Below are 23,375 nucleotides of genomic sequence, written 5' to 3'. Positions count from 1 at the left end.
GGGGAAGCGCGGAGGTCACTGGTAATCGTGTGAATCTCAATGGTACGCCATTTTCTATCCAAGCATTGCGGGAAGCGATAGTCGTTCCGCAGGAGGCCCGACGAGCACGCGCCGTTGTGCCTCTCCCCTTAGTGGCAAAATATTGTAAAAGGAAATTGCTCGTAGTATTGCCATTATTTTTGATATCGCTGTTTTAACGCAAAAGGGTTGCTGTGGATTTCTTCTTTAGTGAAGACAGCCACACAAGGCAAAAAGAAAAAAAAAAAGAACATATTGTTAAAAATTTGCGTAGGACCATTTTCATAAAAGTAAGCGTTGACAAGAAACAATGAACCCGAAAAAGATTTACTGTTTCTTAATTTCATTTGATGCATTGAGTGCTGCTGGAGTTGATTTTTATACTTTCAAATTCGACACATTTAGAAACATATTTGGCATAAAAAGATATATCACTGGGAGTGAAAACTATTTTAGCTTAATTGCTGCAATACAATTTGCAGGTGTATAAACAGCACAGGATATTAAATGTGTTAACAGGGCCTCGGTTCGTGGTGTGTGTGTTAAAAAAATTTCCTCTATACCCCCCCCCCCCCCCCCCCCTTTTTGCCCCGCGCCGTCCCGCATTTCGCTAGCAGGAAGGTGGTCACCCTAGCTGGCATCGAGAAAAGCCTCCGCACAAGTGACTCCAAAACAAGTTTCGTTTATTGGTATATCTAAACAAAGAGCAAGATAAAAACTTCTAGAGCGATTCAACAACAAGAAAGAAAAAAAAAACTTTGGCAACGCTCCGTCTTTCTTTTTTTTTTTTTTTCGTAGAAAAATACACGGACAGTTTCTCATAAGGTCTCGATCTTACGATATAAAACGTAAAAGAAGAGAGGATGAAACAAATGCACTCAAAACTTGGTCCCCTTCATTTCATTATTGCAAAGCTCAAAAATGTCTCAAAGAAAAAAAGAAAAACACCTCACACTTTGATAGCTAACTAGCCCACCATTTAGCCCCTTCCCTATATCGACACTATTTTACAGACCACAAAAAATGGCGGCGTTCGCTTCAAAATGCAGATTAAGCCTGCGCAACAGCAGACGATAACCTCAGCATGTATACGTCTTCACCGAGATACACGTAATCGCACGTAAGAAAAAAAACAACAAGAAATGTTTCAGAGTCGCGCAGCTAACTCCCCATTGTCTAATTACAGGCCGCTGAGCTTTATCGAACAATGACCGACAAGGTAATATCACAAAACTACTCCGCACTTAGCAGACTGATTTATCACGAAGACAAAAGACAGTCAGCTTCTTACTAAAAAACTGCTCAATAAAAGCCCGCTTTATAAAATACCAGAATGGAACTGCGACTCGATTGTGACTTTAGTCTCTTCCTCTTTTTTTTTATTTTATTTCTTTTTAGTTTAGCGTTATCGTATTTGTTTCTGTTGTTGCCAGGACAGTCTTGACATTGAATCAAAAACAACCAAGCCGCGTTCTTTAGTTCGTTTCTTTTGAACAATACGCGCCAAAAATACTTCTGCCACATTTGTAAGTTTGTTTTGACAGCAACTTTGTCCTAAAGGCACACCTTGATCACACTACTGATCAAATCGTAACTTGAACGGCAGCGCGTCGTCGGTTATTCACGCCGTCCGCCACTGTCCGTAATATCGTCTGCTCTGGCGCTAAGCTCGTTTAAATGCGACAGGGCTCGTGATTACGAACGCTCTCCCGGTGTCTCATTACTTTACTTATCTCTAGAAAGGCACTGTTTTGCACACACACACACACACGTACACACATGCCGTAGCGAAAAGTCACACCACGGAAAACAAAATGAGAAAGTTCACGTTGTGCGTGATTCTGGGACCCGTCGCCAAGGCCTTCCGGTGCCCAACCAATCGCCATAGAGAGACGTTGCGGACCGGAAGTGTGCTGGGCGTCATCTTGGAATACCCACTTCCGTTTGTTCTGTTTTCAATTTCGGCGTCGCCTCACAGAGAAAGAATGCAGCACTAAATCGTCATCAGCACCATCTCTGTCGATGAACCGTCTTTCAACGAAACGAAACAAAAAATAATGTAGAGCACCCTTCTAGTCTGGAAGACGTAAAACACCACTGGTTTTTGCATCCATGGGCGTTCGTGATTTTGTTGATAACGATGACGAAGGCACTTTAGGCGAACACTATGCTTGCGGCTTGTCGTTGTGTGTGGGCTGTGCTGGGCTGGGCGCTTCTCCGATCACGTGGTGGCACTTGATGATTGGTCGTCGGCGTATTGTGACTCGGGCTGTCTGCGTTTGCTTAGGGCTTTCTTCCAGCTCTCGGGAAAACTCTGTGACCAGGAAAGAGGAAAAAGAAATCGCTTTCAGATGGGTGTAATAAAAGTGACGAGCGAGCGGTCAACATAGACGCCGATATTTCCTCGTTGCAAACGGTAACTTCCTATGGGCAAAGAGACCTCTGCAGTCTGAAACCAAACTCCCGGTATGCTGACAGAACGATATACTGCGCTCGCTCCGTCCACCAACAGAAACACTATTTTTCAAGATCTGATGAAAGTTAAAAAAATTAGCGGCGGAAACCTTTGTCTCATTCCACAAGAAAAAGCTACGCCCACTTATTTTTTATTTTTTTTATTTTCTTCGATAGAATAGTCGTCAGCTGAACCACTCAATGGCATGTCCAAACAGCAGTTGGACAAATCAAAGCACTTTACACGTTGTCACCTCGAGAAAATTGTAAACTTGTCTCAATAATTCTCATAAAGCTAGGAAGCAGAGAGTCTGCAAGGCACACTCGTGTAATCCCCCGGGTTCATGAGGCTGATCGGGACACGTTTCAATGCATTCGGGACCCGTGACGTCGTGAGATATCAGGTGGGGAGCTAGGCTTCGGTCATTGGCGAGTCAGCTGCTCTCGCTGACAGTCACCTATACTACCGCAGTCTCCCTTGTTCAGTTGTTTGCGCTCCCTCCTCCTCGTCGAGCAAAAGAGTCTGGTTGCGGATAGCACAGTTCGACTCCTGCTGCGCCACTTGGTAAGCCTCGGTAATTATGACCAAGTACGACGAAGTATGACTAAACATGCAGCTATGAGGTTTGAACACTTATGCATTGCCTGCTACGTACGCTTTTCGTTGCCTTGGCCCTCGTATAACGGCTTTTCGTTACACCCTAGCGTAACGCTTTTTTCGTTAAATTTTAGTCCATAAACACGTTCTGCGTTAAAAGGCAAGGCCGGTTCACAATGCCGTTTCCTCATTACGTCGGCTTCCACGTCGAGAGCCACCGAGACATTTGTGCTTCGCACGAAGCGGTATGACCCGCGACATTCGAGGTCGCAAGAAAACGCGAGGGAACGCTTATGTGTGAATGGACCTCTACACTCAGTTCATTCGCGACGCAAAAGAGTTATTTCAAAATTTGGCTGTCAAGAGGAAAAGAACGACACCTTTTCCGTTTGAAATGTGGAAGTTCTGATCAAATACAGCAAATAACTAATCTCACGTGCGCCCGCACGAGTTATCTTAAATCGCTATACATAAATAAGGAAATCAGTAAATCTCCGCAAGAAGCCGAAATTCCTCTTGCGCTGCGACAAAAGTATCCGATGACGATACGATACGATACACGCGCAAAAGGCGCCGGCGGAATGTAGGGTATCGTTTCCGAACGCCAACAACGATATACGAAAACTCCCTTTTAAATAAAGCGGAAAGTTTCAGTAGATGGTTCCGCTAGCTTTGACGGCGCCTTTGCGCATCCAACGTATTTTTATTGGAATGCAAAAAAAAAAAAAACGATCAATTGAAACTCCCTAGTATCGGGTATCGTTATCGGAGTTATCAAAAACGATCTACTAGAACACCCTACTACCGGGTGTCCTTGTCGGAGTAAAATAGAAAAGCGACCCCACTGTCTCGACTACACTATACTTCCCGAGTGTAAAAGGCGAGTGTTTGGAAAGGGTACAGCACACACAATGCATCGTCAATCGTTATCGTTTGCAGTGACAAGGCTGTCGTTACAAAAAGAGAAGAAAAAAAAAAGTAAACAAGGACGGGACTTTTTGCTGAAACCACTGTGATGTGTTTTTCCTTCGTTGTCTCGTTTCTCGAAAGAGTCATTCCGTCAGTGCTGGAGATTCGAGGCTTTCCAGCGCATTGTGTCAAGCTCCGCGGAACTCCATGTTCAAAATCTGACGAAGTGTAATTAGCCGTCTTAAGATGCCTCGCTAGCCGTAGGCGGCGATGATTACTCTGGCGACGGAAGGCTCACAGCCGACGCGCCACACGACGTCCTGACCTTGGTCGGTGGACGAGCGTGTTAGCGCACTACAGTTGGGAGCACGCGGAGCGAAAGCTCGCGCTGCTGTACCTCCTGGCAACGTTGCTCCTGGCATAGCCTCCTCTCTACTCACAAAGCCTGACAGTTCGACGACGGAGCCATAGAGTGTCCGGTCGCAGATTTGGAGCGCGAGGATCTGGTAGCACAGAGCAGTGAAGAGCCATTTCTCGGGGAACCTGGACGTCAGCGCACAGCTTTTGCAGCGGCGAGGACCCGAAACACACTTGTTCGCTCGGGAGAGGTGTGTTTCGGCGTCTCGCCGCAGCGGGGCGCCAGTCACGTGGCTCTCCTCTCATCCGTTGTCTGCCGCTCCACCTTTTCCATTTCGGCGGCCACTTCTCGTGGCGATCTCCCAGGCTCGTTTCCATCTGGACGAGCATCGTACCGGCGTGCGGTCGTGTGTCACTACTGCTTGATGCACGTTACACCAGGCTAGCGGTCGTACTGCACTGGCTAAGCTTCTCGTCTAGAGAGTAAACCAGTGCGGCCGCACTTGAACGTGTGCCTATCTCAAATACTCTACTCAAGACACTATTTCAAATACTTTTTGGTAGTATTTCGGTATCTCGCAAATACGTTTCATGTAGAGTATTAGCTACTCTGTCTTAATTACATTTCTTACCATCTCGTACTCGGTATCTCAAATACATTTTTCAACCTTCGAAAATACTTATCGCCGAAACAATCCACGGAACTAGGGAAAGTCGGACTCCAAGGGAAAGCTAAACCGATTGCAGACTTGGAGGCAAGCGACAAAACAGGAAGGAACGCATGAGCAAAACGCAGTCTCCAAATGTCAACAAAGACCGAAAGGATAGCCTCAAGTACGGCCCGCCTTCATGTGTCCTCCTGTCCGTTTTTTTTTTTTTTTAGTCAGATTTGAATGGAGCATTACGCTTGGAGCTAGCAAAGTGCTGGTGACGTCATCAGAATTTTACGCCTTTTGTCTGAAGCTACAGTAGTACCGCCAACGGAAGACTGCGACGCCAGCGCTTGGCACGTTCACAATGGACCATTTTCAGAAATCGCCGGTTCAGGGGATTCTTGTATCAAAATGCGCGAGCATGTTTTCAAGTGAGCGCGAACGCTAGCTCGCTTGGCCAAGAAAACCATAGATCCTGATGTTTTATTGAGCGTCCCCCCCTTGGGATTGAACCCGGAGCCTCTGGTTTCTGCAGCTTTCGCTCCACGCGCTCCGATGTCCCTCACACGCAATGCGGAACGCAAGTTCGTCTGCTTCTTTTGCGGGGGTTGTGGTGACGTCAAAAAGGCGCCGAGCTCCGATTGGTTCTGACTGAAGGGTAGTGGGTAGGCCTCAGGGCAGCTTGTTTTGAGGTCTACCCTACTATCCTTTCATCAGGGCCAATCAGAGCTTGGCGTATTTGTGACGTCACCACAACCCCCGCAAAAGAAGCAGACGAACTTGCGTTCCGTATAGGCTTTGTGCCGAGAAGCTGTGAGAGAGGAGGAGACGTGGGGACGAAGCCGAGCTTTGATTCGAATGATCAGATTAGGCCTAAAACTATCTGCCGTTGTCTCCACTGGTCTCGTCGAAGGCGTTAGAATGCGGAACGCCGGCTCTCGCATTCGAACGCGTTACACAAGTGCGGTGGAGAAGGCAGCTAGCCTTCTCCAGCGCTCGCGTTTCCTCCTCTCCTTCTCGGCACATAGCCTCGGTTGCGGACAATTTGCTCTTCGCGGAGGAACAGTGGCTGACGCTAATCGGGGTGTGGGGGCAACTTCTTGCGCATTCTTAACTCCTATCGGAAGAGGCGAATTGTTATCGCCAATTCCTTCATTAACAAAACAAAAAAAAAGCACATATGAAAAAAATAGTGGCATTGCTATCGTCAATTTATATGCAGGAGCCGTTACATCAGTGCTGAAACGGTGCTTTTTTTATGAACGTCAAGCTCGGCGATAAGCGGATGTCAAAATACGGCTTTACGCAATGATAACGGGGAGTTTTACCAGATGTCCTATGATAACCATACGCGATAACGGCACGATGCGTGCGCCGGCGATGTGCCGCGTACAGCTATCGGAGTTGTCGGAACCATCTACTCTCGCTGGGCTAGAAAGGAATAAAGCCCTTTTATGCGCCACTCTAGGCATCCTGCAATGCTGTTTGGTTTGGTGCTATCTAGCGACTAGAGCGAGAAACATTGGGTACGCCTGGGAGTGGCGGCGGCAGTGTTCAAACGTGGGCAATTACTCTGGTAGGGCCGTTCGCTTTTTTGAGACCGGATTCTGACCTGGTTTGGACAGACCCCTCGCAACGGATAGCTGAAGTCGCAAAGGCTTTGCGGCTTCCGAGACTCGCAATCCGGTTTGGACTGCGAGTCTCGGATTTCTGTAGTCGGTGACAGGTCAAGAACGAAGTGGAGGCTCATTCCACCTCTTTCCACTTTAGAAGAGCGAACGCTGGAAAGAAGGCGACCCGCTCTGCTAAAGTGGAAAGAGGTGGGAGGTAGCTTTCACTTCGTTCTTGTCCAGGAACAGGTCGCCGATGGCGGGGCGGGCACTGACCAGAGCTCCTTGGGCAGCTGGAGCGGGAGCAGCTGCGTGACCGTGGCGGCGTTGAGCAGCTTGTCCGGCGGCGTGGCCCTCCTCAGGCCCTGCTGCTGCGTGCCCGGGGAGCCCCGGTCGTCCGCCATGTTGGGGATGGGCGTACTCAGCGCCACCATGCGGGGCGCGTTGCGGAGCATCCGCTGGTACTCGTAGAAGTCGCGGGCGCTGCACAGCGGCGTCTCCACCTGAGAGAGAGAGAGGAGAGCTGCAGTGCCTGGAAAGCGTTTTTCTGCTTAAGCCTACAAAGTGGTTCCGATTTGGCAACAAATGACTTCAGAGAAACCGGAGTATCATGCTGTCGGCTGTCGCGATCCTGGCGGTTGGGCCTAGAAGTACCGGCAAAAAGCACAAGCAAACGCGAGTGTCACTGTCGTCACGGCGTCCCAACTGCTGGCTGCGGAAGCTTCGCAATACTGTCCAGTTGGAGGGCGACCCGCAGCAGATAAGCCACATGCATCCACCACCGCCGCTGTGAATCCACACCGCCAGGATTGCAGCCAACCACATCGCGTGCTGACGCGTGCTGAGCGCGTGCTGACGGCGAGCTTCCGCAGTCCTTTTGGGGCGTGCGTTTAGCACCATCAACGTTGCCGGTCTTAGCAGGCTATTAATGTGAGCTCGTTCTGAGCATGCGCTCTAAAAAACATCGCCCTCAAATATGGCGTCCAGTGAATACCTCCTGTACTATGGCATCCAGTGAATACGTATACACATAGCTTGCAGGTGCCGCCACTGCTGGGTACTGACGGTTATTTCTACTCACTGGTTCCCTCGAGCTACTAGTTCTGCGGTGTGAAACTAACATGGTGAAGCGAACGCTCCCGGCACATAAAATACCGGCATGATATCAAATGAGGTTACGGGCAAGCTATGCACAGGCCATAGAGCTTGCAGATCCCACTACCAGGTGAGGATGGATGGATGGATGGATGAATGGATGGATGAATACGGCTGAGCCCTTTGGATCGGGCGGTAGCTTACGCCACCTAGCCATTTTGTTTTACCATTTAAGCTGAGAATATTTAAATGTGAAATCTATATTCACTCCGCAGTGCAAAGAAAGTGAGGCTATGAAACCCCCTTGCCATCAGTCACGTGATTGTCACGCGTTGGCGCCACCAAGCGGCAAGGCTCGCAACTACGGTACCCTTGACCGTGCATGAACTGGTGACGTCACGAGCGCGATACGCATAGCGACTCTCGCTGTACGACTTCGAAGCGACGGGTAGAGAGCTCGTGCTCGCGTCATTTCGTTTCCGTACCCCTTTAACACCCACAAAGTTTCCGTTTCTTTTCAAATATATCAGGCGCGCGCGTGCACAATACCGTTTTGTGCGATTTTCTTAAAAGCACTCAGTAGACCAATTTCGAAATGATGCATAGATTATGTGCGGCCGCCGTTAGTTGGTCATGCACTATGAGCACGCATTGCACAGGAGCGCAATTCGTCAGCCTTCGGAATGTAGTCGGATCGAACCGCATTCCACACGAGTCCTCCGCGCGAACTCGGAACCAATCAGGGGCTTCACGCCGGGAGCGATGAGACCAACTAATGGCGGCTGCGCATAATCTATGCACCGTTACATAACTTCGGAAAGGGACCGGAGCACTCCGAAGCAGCAGGCGCGGGAGCAAGCTCCGCGGGTGTGGCTTCTCCGCAGTCACCTGTGCTCGGCAAGAAGCGCGCTTAACGGGGCTCACCTGGGCCACAGCCCACCCCATTTTTCCCTGAAAAACAGGCTTAATCTAGACATGGGCGCTTGTCATGTCAAATCGGGCGGTTAACGCATATACACGTTTGCAAGTCCGGCTTCAGGACGCTGCCATCTTACTCGACTGGGGCGCGCTTGGACGAGTCATAATCCGATTACGAAGCCTTGCTAAGGCACCATAATCGGATTATGGCCGCGCCCAAGAGCGCACCCCACTGAGGAAGATGGCGGCGCCCTGAGACCGGACTTGCAAACGTGTATAATTTGCAGAATTCCCAAGTTTGGGAAATGTTAACAGTGGGCGATTGAGCCAATCGGCCGCTTCTGCGCTATTTTACGGTAACAAGTGATGAGCCGAACTTTTGCCGAACTGAAAATTTGGCATCGAATGCTGGGATTCGGCATAGCCGAACTTTTACCGAACTCTTGTAAAGATTCGGCAAAAATGCATTATTACCAGAATTAACGTTAATATTTAATTTTTTTTCTTGCAAAAAGAAAAGAAAATTAACTTAAATGCAACGTGTAATGCATATTGACACAGTTATTACTAAATAAGGGCATGTTCTACATCGGTGTCGTTTCTGTGTGTTTACTGACAATTTCATAGTGACTTCTTGCAGAAGTGGCGTGACAACGAGGTTGGGTAGATAGCGGCCGCAGTCACGAATCACGCTACCAGAGTTTCGGTTATGAGGCCTCATCAGCGCAATCCTGCACGTGTGTGTACATAGTTAAAATGAAGGCAATAGCACTGCGTTCTTGCTTTCTCTGGGAGTCACCGTTTCGTGCGCGAAAACGAATGCAACGGTTGCTGAGCCTTCACTAGAAGATAACAATATTATTGTAAATATATGCATGTTTGTTTTGTTTTTTTTTTTCGATCTGAGTCACTTGACGTCAGCTTTGCATGAAAGTGTACGTTACATATTCGCAACGTCTCGTTTTTAACCTTTAAAATGCCGGTTTCTGGTGTTAGGACACACATAAACCTTTAGGAAGATAGGGAGGAGTTAGGAATGTCGGCTGTGCAACGTCGAGTGTGATAGTTCCGTGTTTAGTTTTATGCGGATACGTGAAAACCGCGAAATAAGGCTAATTAAAAAGCAATATTATTTGGTATTGGCACAAACTACTTGTGAGCTGAAAACAGAATTGATATAATTGCGAGGAGTGCTTTAAAGTAATTATCAGTCAATGTTTACTCTACCTCGTTGCATCACTGAAAAGGTCAAATGAAAATCATGCATGTTATCCAGAATGCAGCTCATCATTTGCCACTTGCGCAGTACACTGCGTACATTACTGGTTGATCTTCTCTTCCTGTGGCAGAAAATATAGAAGAGAACCACACTCCTAAAGGCTTACAAACGCACAGTTACCTTCGTCGCCGTAACCGCTGGTTGCGTGCACTGTACGATGGTAACCGCACGGCGCCCATTTGCAATCCATGGTCCCGTCGCGTTCTCGCGCGTGCGCAGACAATTGCCGAACATTTGCAGCACTTCAAATTCGGAACTTCAAATTCGGAAAAGTTCGGCAGATGCCGAACTTTTCCGAATTTGAAGTTCGGCAGATTCGGTCCATCACTAGTTTTAAGGCACTCGGTTGTAAGTAGTCGCAAGAGTAAGAACCAGCCTTTTTTCTCACAAAAAGGAAAGTTCCACGGGCCGAAAAGCCCTCTACACAATGACTGGACATCTGACCACAAGCCCGGTCGGGGCACCCTGAACTCCCAGTCACTGATCCCTGGTCTCGGCTAAACAGTGTCCGCGGCCGTAATTGCGTCGGAACCGATGCGGCGGCGCGGGAGCCTGCAGTGGACGCAGCTCGGAACTTTCCGTGCGGATGTGCGGCTGTCAAGTGTCGATATCGACACGGGAGACGTCTCCGTTCCCACAGCGGGCCGACGGAAGGATATCCCACGTTTTTATGTCCGTTCTCTTTTTCAGCTTTATAGTTCACGTAACACCGCAAGGTCGTCGCACTTTTTTCTTTTTCACTTCTTTGCACAGTAACATTATTTGTCTAGAATATCTTCAATTTTCTTTTACTGGGAAAATGAATTACGCATTTTCGAACGCTTATTCTCCGCCCAAATGTAGAGCTAGTGGTCCGAACCACATGCCAAAGTTTCTGACCTAACCGTTATCTCATGGAGCCGAATGGCGCCAGTTCCCGAAAACAGGCGAAATCCTCACTTTCCCATTGACGCTTTCAGAGTCATCAATAACTTTCGAATAAGTTAACAGTTAGACATGAAACTTTAGCACTTGGTTCGGACCACTTGCGATACAGAGAACAAGCGACGCTTCATTCTAGCTACGCAAAAAGACTGCGTAGTCAACTTCGGAGACAGAGGTATGGGCAAGGTGCGGAAGGGAACGATCCACACGTACCTCGTACGTGTTGTTGAACTTTGAGTAGTCGACGAGGTACTCGGACGAGTCCTTCTGGAAGCGGACGAGCTGCTCGAAGCGGTGGCCCCAGAGCAGCTCGGAGGGCAGGTACGAGGAGCGCGCCTGGATCGACTGGCCCGTGGACTCGATGGTGCCCTCGAGGATGACCACGATCTCGAACTTCTCCCGCAGCACGTCCTCGGCAGACATGTTGTAGAAGGGGCTCGTCTCGCCGATCTCGTGCACGATGGTGGCCGGCCAGATGAACAGGATGCTGTCCGAGCCGGCGTCGAAGCGCACGTCCAGCTGGGTGTGGTAGTACGGGATCACCTCGCCCTCGGCCGTCACCTGCGTGTGTGCACCGAAGGGATTTTCCTGGTGAAGACCGCACGTCTTTGTATGGTAGCCCTTGTTGCTAGCATGGAACCACCTCCCCCGCGGCTGCGCAGAGGGCCGGTACAGGTACGGTGCCTGCATGGTACGCGACTGCTGTGTTGAGCTACCTACTCCACCCGCGTGCATCGAACGTGCTTTCAAAGTAGCACCAAATGACGTCACAGAAGTCACGTAAAGAGATAAAGCAGGAGAGAACGCGAGTGTCGCGGTCGTCACAATTCTTGGCCGTTGGAAATCCCGTGCACTGTAAAGGTCGTCTGCTACATCTACCACCGCTGTTGTGACACCACAAGGATCGTGGCGGGCGACATGGGGCGGAAATCGAGGGTCCACCCCCTAGCACGCGGTAATTACTTTACACCAGTCGGAGACGCTTTCCAGGCACCATAGTGTAGATACGCAATACATCACGTCCCTAGTAAAAGCTGCGCTTGAGCTACCCTTCTCGAGACAAAGAACTTTCCTCCAGGACGTCTAACGGAGATCTGAAGACCATACAAGGCTATGCGTGCCGTACATGGCATGGAGCATGTTACGAAGCACATTTGGGATGCTCCACTGGATATTCCATGATCATAGGCTATGCAATGCCCTATGGACGTCTCCGGGTGTAAGTGTTTCATCTGGGTACATTACCGGGGGGGGGGGGGGGGGGTGGAAGACAGGAGAACTTACTGAAAAGCCACCAGGCTGACAATTCAGTAGACTATATAACGTCAATTTTTAGTCGACTACACGTGCTCCCATTCGTAACGCTATAGGAAAATGGTCCGTTTCTAGGGATAGACCATTTATAGGAGAGGAATCGAGCGCAGCATCTACCGCAGTTCATATATTATGAGATTATAATTGTCTGCATCCTGCCAATTACGTAGACTAATCATTTGTTCTTAAAAAATGAGGTTGTGAAAAAGATTGAGAAGTCACACAGATGCGTTCAGTTATCTCTCCCCAACCCAGTTGCCCGACTACGGCGCACAGGTGGCGGACTCTGCCGCAAGGTGGCGCGCGCATGGAGTCGCTGCCTGAACTCAAGCGCTGCCGGTGACACGTTGTTTCTGTTTTAGTGTTCTTTATCGACCCGTACTTGTTCAATTAAATGTAGTTCCTCGTTGTCAAAACCGCTGGCTCCGTGTTATTCGCCCGGGAGTAGGGTATGCCGCAAGGCAAACCGACCACAAGTTACACGGGCACGCTTAACCGCAGTTAAGTTTGACTGAGATCAGACCTCACTCCGGTTAAGGGTGCCCGCGAAGCTAGGCTATACATAGTTGGCAGTAACCACACTTAAAGGGGCACTGACACATCAAAATCATTTTTTTTTTTTATTATCGAAACGATTGAAAACGATGCCGGGACATTACCTTCAAAATTTGAAATTTGGGAATTCAGTATTCGTGGAGTAAAAAAACAATTTCCAAATGCCGAATTCGAAGTTCCCGCGCGATCGGCGCCGGCGCCTTGACGTCAAAAATTGCGGAGACCTGAGAGTCCCCTTTTTTTCACCACTCCCTGCTGTTGCCATGGCGACCTAAAGCGAGGGGGAAAGGAGCGAGCGGCGGCGTTCCGGCGGACCGGTTTTGAGCGGTGTCGCCTGTTTTTCGTTGGAGGATACAAATCCAGGAGACGGCACCACAACGAACTCCTGATTTTTGGTATTTCAAAAAGAAGGGCCGTAGTGCGTTCGCAATTGCGTTAAAAAACATGTTTTAGGATTGCCGTAATTAAATGTTATAGAGATGTCGCCTACAAAGCTTCTAAATTTCATGATTCTTGACGTCACCGATCAAAAAAAGCGAGGAGGCGAGAGGCGGGAAAATCAAACGCCAAAAATAAAAAGGCGCGCGCGCGCGTGGGAAAATATTTTTCGCGATGCGGTTTTTTTTGCGTGTCTATGACTGCAACTTGCATCGTTTTAGACAATAAAAATAAATGCGACCTTTGGGGTGTCAGTGCCCCTTTAAGCGTATTTGCGGTATAGGACGCCCCTGCTTACTCTCGTTCCAGCCACCTGTTCGTTTGCTTACTCTCGTTCCCAGCCACCTAGTAGCATACCTCGGCAAACCTCACTCATGAGGTCCCTCACTCATCCTCACTCAACCCCATCTTCACAGGTGAGGTGTGGGTGATTGTTTCTGAACCCTGAATATTCATGAGTGTGAGGGTGAGTGAGGACCGTGAGGTCGTGAGGGCCGTGAAAGCTGTGAGGGCTGTGAGGACCGTGAGTGCATGAGAGGTATGAGTGCGTGAGGGCCATGAGTGCATGAAGGGCGTGAGGGCCGTGAGGTTCAGTGAGAGTGAGTGAAGGGCTGAATGTGAATGTGAGGGTTAGTGAGCGGGGCAGGGGTGAATGGTGGCTGTGAGGGCGGCCTAAAATGCCGACCTCTGCATGGTAGGCATATCCGGCACGAGCAACGAAAATATAATACAAACATTTCAACCAGCAAATAGTAAAAAGAAATGAAAGACGTTTACAATTCTTTGTAACGTTGAATTAGAGCGCAGCGTTTGAGGAGGAGAGGGGAAGGTCACGTGTGACGTCACGAGAGCAAAATTTCCCCACCAAACTTACCGGAAACATTTTCCCGACAAATTTAGCGGAAACATTTTCCCGGGTGTGACGTCAATATGGGGAATTTCCCATAATGCAACGCGCGGTTACGCCGACAGCGACGCCGCCCAAGTCGGAGACGGGCGCATAAGAGCTCCGCTCTAAAATAAAGAGGAGACAAAACGAGAATGGGCGACGGTTACGCTCATACCCTAAATGCATTCTATTGGTGTGGCGGCGGCGATAGAATGTCTTTGCCCATACTGAAAGTGACGGTATTTCAAGATGGTGGCGCCCTCGGGAAAAAAGGTCTACCTTCCGGCGGATGATCTGCGCCGCGATGTTGGTGCCGATGATGTGCGACTTGCGCATATCGCCGACCCTGAAGAGGAGGCAGAGCTTCCCGTCCCGGAGGCAGACGACGGCGTTCCTGCTGAAGAGCAGCGTCTGGGAGCGCTTCTTGGGCCGGGACAGCTTAGCGAACACGATGCCCGCCATGAAGCACTGGATCATGACGCCCGTGATGGACTGCATGCAGAGGATGAACACGGCCTCCGGACACTCGGGCGTGATGGCGCGGCTACCGTAGCCGATCGTGTGCTGCGTCTCCAGCGAGAACAGGAAGGCCGACGTGAACGAGGTCACGTCCACGATGCACGGCGTCCAGTCGCCCTCGTGGGGGTCGAAGTCGCCGTGCGCGAACATGATGAGCCACCAGATGATGGCGAACACGAGCCAGCTCAGGATGAAGCCCATCGAGAACACCATCAGGTTCCAGCGCCATTGAATGTCCACCTGGGCCCAAGGAGGAACTTGTCACCAATGGCACCGCAGAAGGTCAACCTGTACCCGTAGACTCGAAGCTATCCTTCTGCGGTCAATCAAAAATAATCAAATGACGTCGCAGCCGTTAGCAAATGAGGATATCAAGTTGAAAATTCACGAGGTCGTGCGCTTGTTCTTCGAGACCTTGACAGCTAGAAAGGTGTAATTTGGACAGTTCAGGACAACCGCTAACGTATTGTTTTCACGCTGCATCGCAATGCAAGTGCACTAAACGACGCTGGTACGCCGTCTACACATATCAAAAAGTAAGTCGGAAAAAATATGCGAAATGTGTCTGGAGCGTGACACTGCTCACAACCATAGTAAAGACAAGGTGTTTGCCGCAGACACGACAACATAATTATCCGCGGACACGTTTCACGCACGTTCCCATGCGTCTAACCTGTCTGCAGGCAGTTTTTGTATGATAGTGCTACCGCGGCTTCACGTAACCGGCCACGCAACCAAGTGGGATCTATACAAGTAAGAGATGGTATCGACAACCCGTCCTCACCAGGGTGGTGAAGATGTCCTGGAGGTAGCGCTGCGACCTCTTGTAGACGTGCTCCTTGGAGAGGTTCACACTGCCGTTCTTGAAGATGACCCTCTTTCGCGCCCTGCTCGGGATGATCTTGGCCTTCTGGTAGCGCACTACGGGAGAGTCGTCGGCGTTGCCGCCGCCCACGCCGTCCCCACCGTCCGCGCACCGCGGAAACCCGTTCAGGGACAGGTGCTTGGTCAGGATGCGACGGCTGCTCGTGCTAGACTCGCCCTGAATCAAAAACAAATTGGTTGTGACGCTGTTTAGACCACGAGCAGTTGAAGGAAAACTGAAGCGTCCTTTAAGGAAAAACGATTCAGCCGTCCTCATTTCCCCTCCAGGATTACGAATGTCAAAATTATATTTCAGATGGATTAATACGGAGATCTGAACATTTCGGCGCTTTTCGGAAGCCTTATCCGATCAGTCAAAAGCCCTGTATGAGATCCCTCGCAAGCTGCACGCACAAGACAGCTGCAACATTTGGGTATGACGTCACACTTGGCGCTTGGTTTTTCGGGTTTTCTCGCGTCTATTGATACGTTCGGGTCGCATGCTCGCGATGTTCAAATGCACGTGACAAAAATAGCCTAAAATTCACCTCTAACTAGTTTTGTTCAAGAACTTTTTTAGCTTTCATCTAAAGGAACGCGAAGCACTTCGAAAGAAAACTAAGCTTAAATCAAACTTAAGTAGTTTTTTTTTTTTTTTTTTTTTTGTCATGTGAGTTTGCATTGCATTTGAATTGGGCAAAAGTAAACTTAAATCGTTTTTATTTAAACAAAAACAAAAACGTGCGGGGGCTGTCGCAGGGCATGAGCTTCTCTACCACCTGTTATCTGTCAAAGGCGTCACGACGTCATCGTCGGCCTTTGGGCAGGAGAGGAATTGCAACCCAGGGTATATCGTGTATGGTAAATCTTGGCTTCGTGCGTCGTAATCAATACGACTCTTGCACTTTTTTTTTTAAGTTTTCCGAAGCATCGATTATGCTTTGGAAGAGTGCGTGACGAGCAGTCAGTCAGTAACAGCTCAAGATGACTTTGCCAAGAGGACACCGAAATCTAACTTGTCGAGGCAATTTCGAACTCAAAACGAAACATGACAACTGATTTTGAAAAACTGCGGCGAGCGATCGTGCTCCAAACTTCAGAGCTCTCCGAGGCCTTCGAGAGAAGCGGGGTCTAATGGGATGAGGCGAGACAAACTTACTCTTGCAGACGATCGAAAAAGCATCGGACAGCAGCGATAGTGGCGGGACGCGGAAGACGTCCTGACGTAGCTCGAAACTGCGCGTACGCTGTGCCTCCCGACGTGACCGCGAGAGAGAGCACCACAAGAGCACGCTGTTGCGTCACCGGACCCACCTCGACGCCACCGTGAGTCAGGCGAGCCACTAGCCAACAACGTTGGGTGCATGAGGTCATGCTCCCGATGTTGGTCTCCGCTTCCGTGATGGGCTCACGGACATGCCCAATTCGAAAAAAAAAAAAAAAAAATTTTTTTTTGCTATTTTAATTTTTTTTTTTTAGATGGTTTGAGCTGGCGGCGTGCGCAGGGTTCCCCTTTGGGGAGAGGAGGATGTAAAATAACCCCCCCCCCCCCCTTTTTTTTGTCGAGAAAAAGCACTTTTTTCCTGCTAAATCTGTTTTCATAATTAAACTCATATACCGGTTTTTGAGTAATAAATTGAAAAAAAATGAACCTTGGCGTTCTTAACATGAAAGACATTTTAATTTTGACAGTATATATATATATCTATATATATACAAAGAAGCGGCTGCCACCAGATTTCTCGAGTTTCTGGATGGTTCCTCGTTGAAGGTCCTTTACTGCTGAACCCCCTGCGTTTCCCCGAGATTTCGTGCGGCTTTTCCTTCTGAACAGCCGCCTTCTTGGGACCGGAAACCGTACGTCCAGCGTCTCCATACTACGGCCCAGGCTATCGATGTCGTCTACTATGCAAGCCTCTTGAAATCGTACAACGCGCAGCCAAAATAATACACAGGCTCTACCACGTAACTTAGCCAAGGTTCAAAAATAGTTTGGTGCATTTTATGAGGACGAAACCAAACGATTAAGGTTGTTCAGTGTTTACAGCAAGTCGGGCTATTTTTTGTATCTTGTCCGATGAAATAATTAATTAAGATTAATTAAGTAACTTTTGAAATATTCCTTTTCGAGCAAAAGTTGCAATGACAAAGTTGTAGAGCGTCCTCAGAAACGTCCAATTCGGTGGTTTTTATCAAGAAACTTTAACACGGTTCTTTCGTCTAAACTTAAAAAAAAAACAAAAAAAAACACGCGAATTACAAAAAAAAAAAAAAAAAAAAAAAAGGCACGAAAAGCGCGCTTTGTGAACAGCGCTCTATTCAGCATGGGAGCCTAGTTTATTGGCTGAGAGCGCTGAAATACAAAACGCGCAACCGCGAAGTCACGTTTTATTATTTTTTTTTCGTAATTGCCGAGCTTTTTTTTTTTAAGTTCAAAAAAAAAAAAAAAACCTGTTAAAGCTTCTTAAAAAAAAAAAAAAAACACTTCAGAGTATTAAAGAGCCATTCCTCGGGGAACCTGGACGTCAGCGCACAGCTTTTGCAGCGGCAAGGACCCGAAACACACTCGTTCGCTCGGGAGAAATGTGTTCTGGCGTCTCGCCGCAGCGGGGCGCCAGTCACGTGGCTCTCCTCTGATTCCTTGTGTGCCGCTCCATCTTTACCATTTCGGCGGCAGCGTCTCGTGGCGATCTGCCAGGCTTTGAGAGGAGGCTATGCTTCGCTCCAGGTAACGTCAGTTCGGGTAGACTGCATATTGTGGGCTATTCGTGGAGTAGTCATAAAAACAGCCGAAAGCAACGTGGATAGCAAGTTCGTCTGCATCTTCTGTATACGCGCGCATACACACCGGACCGTTACCCGAGAGGGAACAACCTCACTTGTTGCCCCCACGACCAACCTGCTCATCAACTATCAACTACCGTCACGACCAAAGAAAATACCCGGCACCGCACCCAAGATTATCAAGAGATGAAGCCACCACCCTCCGAAGACTGCAGACCAACACATATCCCCACAGCACCCTTCTTCACGCCATCTATCCCGCTCAATACCCCGCCACTTGTAATTTCTGTCCTTCTCCCGGCAACCTTTACCATCAGGTATGTGAATGCCAACGAACCCCAGACCTCACTCCCAAACCCACCCCATCCTACGAGCAGTGGATGGCCTGTCTGATCAGCCCGGACCCCGAAATCCAGCAAGACTTGGTGACAAGGGCCCGGATAGCCAGCCGTAGCCAGGGTATCCCGGACTAAGGATGCCCTCCACCGGGCGGGTGCCCTAACATCTGCACCTGATGCTCGATAAATAAAGGTTTATTCATCATCATCATCATGCAGGGGTTGCGGTGATGTCAGAACGACGCAGTGTTATGATTGGCTCCGATCGAAGGATGGTGGGTAGACCTCGAAGCAAGCTGCCTTGAGGTCTACCCGCTGTCCTTCAATCACAGCCAATCGGAGCTCGGCGTCCTGACGTCACCACAGCCTCTGCAGAAGATGCAGACGAACTTGAGGTCCGAATTGTACCTGTAGTTTTGGACCACTTCTTTATATTTATGACTGGAGGTCAACTATGGTGGATTAGTGAATTCACGTTTGAGGCTGGCGACTGACTCGGATCACCTTTGTGAACCGATACTGTCACCGGAGCCTTCCTCACCTGGTTACTGGGTGTGTCGTAGTCCGAATCCCCGGCACCTCCCCCGGCCGCCGAGGGGTTCAGCCCGTGGCTCCGCGAGATGAGCTGCTGCCACGCCTGGCCGTTCTCCATCTCCACGAACTTCATCTTGTCGGAAGGGACGCGGTCCGCTCGCGGCCGCCGTCCAGCCTCCTCTACGACGAAGCGCCGGTGGTCACCTCAGCTGTAGCGGACACACCAACACGCTCATGCCGCCGACGGTGCAGCGGCGACTCCCGTCTCGGCGTTAGGCCTAGCGTTCTCCGCCTTCCTTAGGCCTTGCACTCGCTATACGCCTCGTATTCTGTGTCTTCGCCCCAGCAGCCGTAGCGGCCTTCGTTGGCAGTAGTGGTATTCGTCTTCCTTAGGCTAAGCACTTGTTGCACCCAAGATGTTCTTCGTTGTTCTCAGGCTTAACACCCTTCGGGCCTTCTGTCTTTCGCTTCGGTAAGGCCTAATCGAGTTCGTCTTTCGGTTAGGCCTAGTAACGCCTTTCCTTAGAGCCAGCGGTTTCGCTTCTTCTTATGGGCCTAGCCTCTCGGTTGGCTTTGTGCATAACGAGTACCCGCTTGTTAGGCCTAACAGCTTCGGCTTTCGCCAGGCCTACCGGGTGCCAACGGCCTGGCACGCCAACTTCCCGTTGTTGACGGCTGGCTTATGGTCCTTGAATCTATCACACTGGTCGTTATGCTTAGTTGGTCCGCGCTTAGGCCTATAAAGTTGCCTACTTTAACTTGAATTCGTTTGCCTTCAAACACTCGGGGCTTTCAGACACTCTCGGCAAAAAGAAAAAAGTCAGCCCGATCAGCGCAGCTGTCTTCGTTGTGGTGGCGTCGTGGCAACAGTGCCGTAGGGACCTCGGTCTTTTCTGGGCTTATTTGAGCCTTGCCAGCGGTTCAACGTGGCCGCGATTATAAAATTTGATTATTTGCAGTCCTACAAGTCGAGTGTTGGTGGCTAGCTGAGCGTACGCATTCTTCGCAAGCAGGTCCCAGGCGGAGAAGGGTTGCTTGATTTTGTCTGCAATGAGAGAAAAACAAAAACAAATTATCTAGCTTTCCAACTCAGAAAGAAAAATACCGGGAAAGATACGACACATGAACAAGAGATTATTATGAATATAGTTACGACGCTTATTATTTTTTTAACTGCTCAAAATAAGGCATATAATGGGAATGTAATTTTTCAGACTGATTTATCTTTGTAATTGAAAGATGTATACCACCAAAGGAATCAAATGCGGCTGAGATTTGACACTTCGCCAAAATAAAGGTTTTCCCTACCAGAGGATTGGGTTTCGTGCGCGAAGGTTTCGTAGATTGTAACACTTTACACTTCGTCAAAGAGTAAAGACTGTCGTCTCCAATGCCGTCGATCACGGCACGTGTCGAACAGGATGCTGTTAACGAGTGCATTTAAATAAAAAAACTATGTACCAACGCCGTCCCCCAATCGAAGGATTCCATGTCCCCGTTTGAGCAAAAGCGCTCGCAAAAAGTTGCCGATAAAGATCGCGAGAAAATAAAAAAAAAAAGAAATCGCAAGAATGCGAGACGCCAACGAACCCGCGCGACATGCGAGCACTTGAGCAACGCCAAAGGGGAGTCCTTCGAGCTCGATTGGTCGAGCAAGGTCACGTGGTCAAGGTGACGTCGGTCGAGGCCGAACCAATCGCACGCGCCTTTTAGTTGACTTGGCATGCAGCGACGACACAAGCGTCGTAAAAGGCGGGAAATGGGCCGTGAAACCTTCGATGAAGGAGAGTACGGCAAGAGCATGACGCTCTGCCATTTTGGGTTCATCAGAGGGGTCGTGGTTAGCTATTTTTAGTCAATAACATGCCCGTGTTTTAGCGCCTTCCCGAGTACTGCACGAACGAAATACGGACCTAATAATCTTGCTACAAAGGCAAACAGCCAAAGCTTAAAGGTATGTTCACACACGTAGCGGAGCGCTACAAGCGTAGCGCTGACCTCGCGCTGAGCGCGTGCTGACGGGAGCGTTCACCAGCTTTGTGTCGCACCGTCAAAACTGTTGTTCATGGCAGACAATAAGTAGCAGACGACACGTGAGAAGCGCTACATTAGCGCTTCGCTGCATGTGTGAACCGGCCTTAAAAAAGAAAAGAGTAGAACGGAGTTCACGGACAGCCATTTTTAATCGAGGGGGAGTCACGGCCAGCCATTTGAAGTCCTCGAGTAGCCATCTTTAGCTGCGGACCTTTCGCGCCTTCTCCAAGACTGCACAAAAAGGATGTCGACATAATGTTCCAACCACAAAGGCAAAAAGAAAAAAAAAGTCAACGCTCGAGAGAAAGTATGGAACGAGCAGCACGGTTAGCCATTTATGAGTCGCGTCCGTCATTTTTATTACCTTGGAGAATTTTATGACCCTGACGAAACGAATGACGCTCATTCGTTACAAGGTAGTAGTGATCAAACTTTCTTCCCACGAGGAAATGAGGGTAAATATGCGGTGACCCTGGTAACCATTTGGATTGCATGCACAGCCCAGCTTCAATTGTCCTTACGATGATAAGAAGAAACATGAAGATGACTAGTCAATGTATGTATCCACCGAACAAAGAAAACCGAGAAAACTCGGGATTGCACAGGAAGTCCTGGAGATATCGGGGATGTGATTTGGATAGCACATTGCGAGAGTTGGAGAACATTTGTGAATATGTAAGCCTAGCTCTTCTAAACGCTTCATGTATGCTATTTCTATACAGAAGGTTGTACATGCTATTTCTGTATACAGAAGATTCATAGACAACTCATCGACGTTCTGCTATATATGCGAGCAATCAATAGAACCGAATCACACAAGGTCTACGATATGCCAAGAACGAATATTTACGTTGTTCTTTCGATTCTCGCTCGAGCTCGAAATACCCAGTGTCACACCATCGCCGTCAAATAACCATGGTTAATACCTTTTCATTCTGTTATTTTTTTTATAAATAAGAAGTAAGGATGCATGGAAAACCTTTGATCCCTTCGCATCCACCAAGTGTCTATATAAGCGATAAATTGTTCCGCGGAAACGGAATCTCATTGATCACCGTTATATTTTCGTAGAGAACGCACACCGCGTTCTACGTTGCAAGCCCCCGAGAGAGCCGGCCATTTTGCGCATCCCACGTGTCTTCATTCCGAGCTCTCCGTGCCAAACGGGGGAGCGTCTCCATGGGCGGCAATGAACACAGCGAGACGGGAGTTGACGGCGACAGATAAACCTCCCTCTACGTCGCCCGCCCTCTCCATCCATCTTTCTCCATCTGGGAATTTCTCGCACGCATCAACACTTCAAGGCGACCGAACCTTGAAGACCACGGCCACCGACGCAGCAGCTGACTTTGAACTTTTGTCACGGAGCAGCGGGCCCTTTTGCTTTTCTTTTCTCGGCTCTCAATTGGTCGCGCGAAGCCGGCAGGATCTCCGACTTACGGGCGCACTTTGTTGTTGGGACGACAGGATACACGAGAGAAGCGGGCACACTGCGCAACACTGTTAGCGCCAATGCGGCTTGAACGCTATTTCGTAGTGTACTTTGAAAGAGCGATCATCTAGATTTACCACTTAGGTAAATTTTGATGATCAAAAATATACCTAAATCAAAATCTACCATTTAGGTATATATTAGACACGAGTCTGACGTCATCGTTCGGCAAGGTTCGCAACCAATCGACGAGAACACGGCGGCATGCCGACCTGCAGCCCACCTCCGGACTCCGGTACGTGACGTAGAGAAGATCCAGTAATACGGCCTTGCTGGAGGTGTTGACACCGGCAGTCGGGAACGCGTACCCCGAAACGAGCGGCATGAAAAGCACGTCAAAACACGTCCCACTAATGGATGTCCCGGATTTCGCTATTTCGTAACGCGCCGTGATTGGAACACGTGTCGAAAGGACCGGAGGTTGTGGGCGTGACGAGTGACGTCACGGATGACGTCACAGGCAACTGTGAAAGACGTGACGTCAACAAAGTGTGGTAGCTCGGTTTGGTGGCTGGTAACTCGCTTTTGGAAGTCTGAAGGGATTGAGTGATCGACCGGGGTTTAATGTCGCACGATGCGTGTATATCCGTTTTTCATTGTACACCCTATTTGTCAATTATTATTTTCAGAGTGAGAAAATCTCATCAGAAAAGAAAACCGTGGTACGGATGTTTGATCAGGTTTTCATGTGATTCTCGGTGTTTCCGGGTGTTATAGGAGCACGTGGATTATGTTATCGGCGTGGAAAGCTAACTTAAGAACCACGGAGAACGAATTAAACGTAGTAATGCGTTGCAAA

The 23,375-nt window shown here is 49.1% G+C and overlaps 1 protein-coding gene across 2 annotated transcripts in view; it reads right to left on the bottom strand.

Moving 5' to 3' along the window:
* Nucleotides 1-684: 684 nt before the first annotated feature.
* The window catches only part of LOC8023128 (ATP-sensitive inward rectifier potassium channel 12), a 78,784-nt gene continuing 56,093 nt past the window's right edge, over nt 685-23,375 (bottom strand). For both annotated transcript variants that reach the window (XM_040205237.3, XM_040499015.2), the window contains exons 2-7: nt 19,058-20,095; nt 15,315-15,572; nt 14,291-14,770; nt 11,029-11,376; nt 6,876-7,102; nt 685-2,332 (exon numbers count right to left, since the gene is read on the bottom strand). In XM_040205237.3, coding sequence (XP_040061171.1) covers nt 2,332; nt 6,876-7,102; nt 11,029-11,376; nt 14,291-14,770; nt 15,315-15,572; nt 19,058-19,183 — 1,440 coding nt within the window. In that variant the 5' untranslated portion in view covers nt 19,184-20,095 and the 3' untranslated portion in view covers nt 685-2,331. The remainder of the gene's footprint in view (nt 2,333-6,875; nt 7,103-11,028; nt 11,377-14,290; nt 14,771-15,314; nt 15,573-19,057; nt 20,096-23,375) is intronic.

The sequence above is a fragment of the Ixodes scapularis genome, unplaced genomic scaffold, assembly GCF_016920785.2.
Source record: "Ixodes scapularis isolate PalLabHiFi unplaced genomic scaffold, ASM1692078v2 PGA_scaffold6__148_contigs__length_123643588, whole genome shotgun sequence".
NCBI lineage: Eukaryota > Metazoa > Arthropoda > Arachnida > Ixodida > Ixodidae > Ixodes > Ixodes scapularis.
Note: the sequence above shows the minus strand (reverse complement) of the source record. Positions and strands in the feature narration are given on the sequence as shown.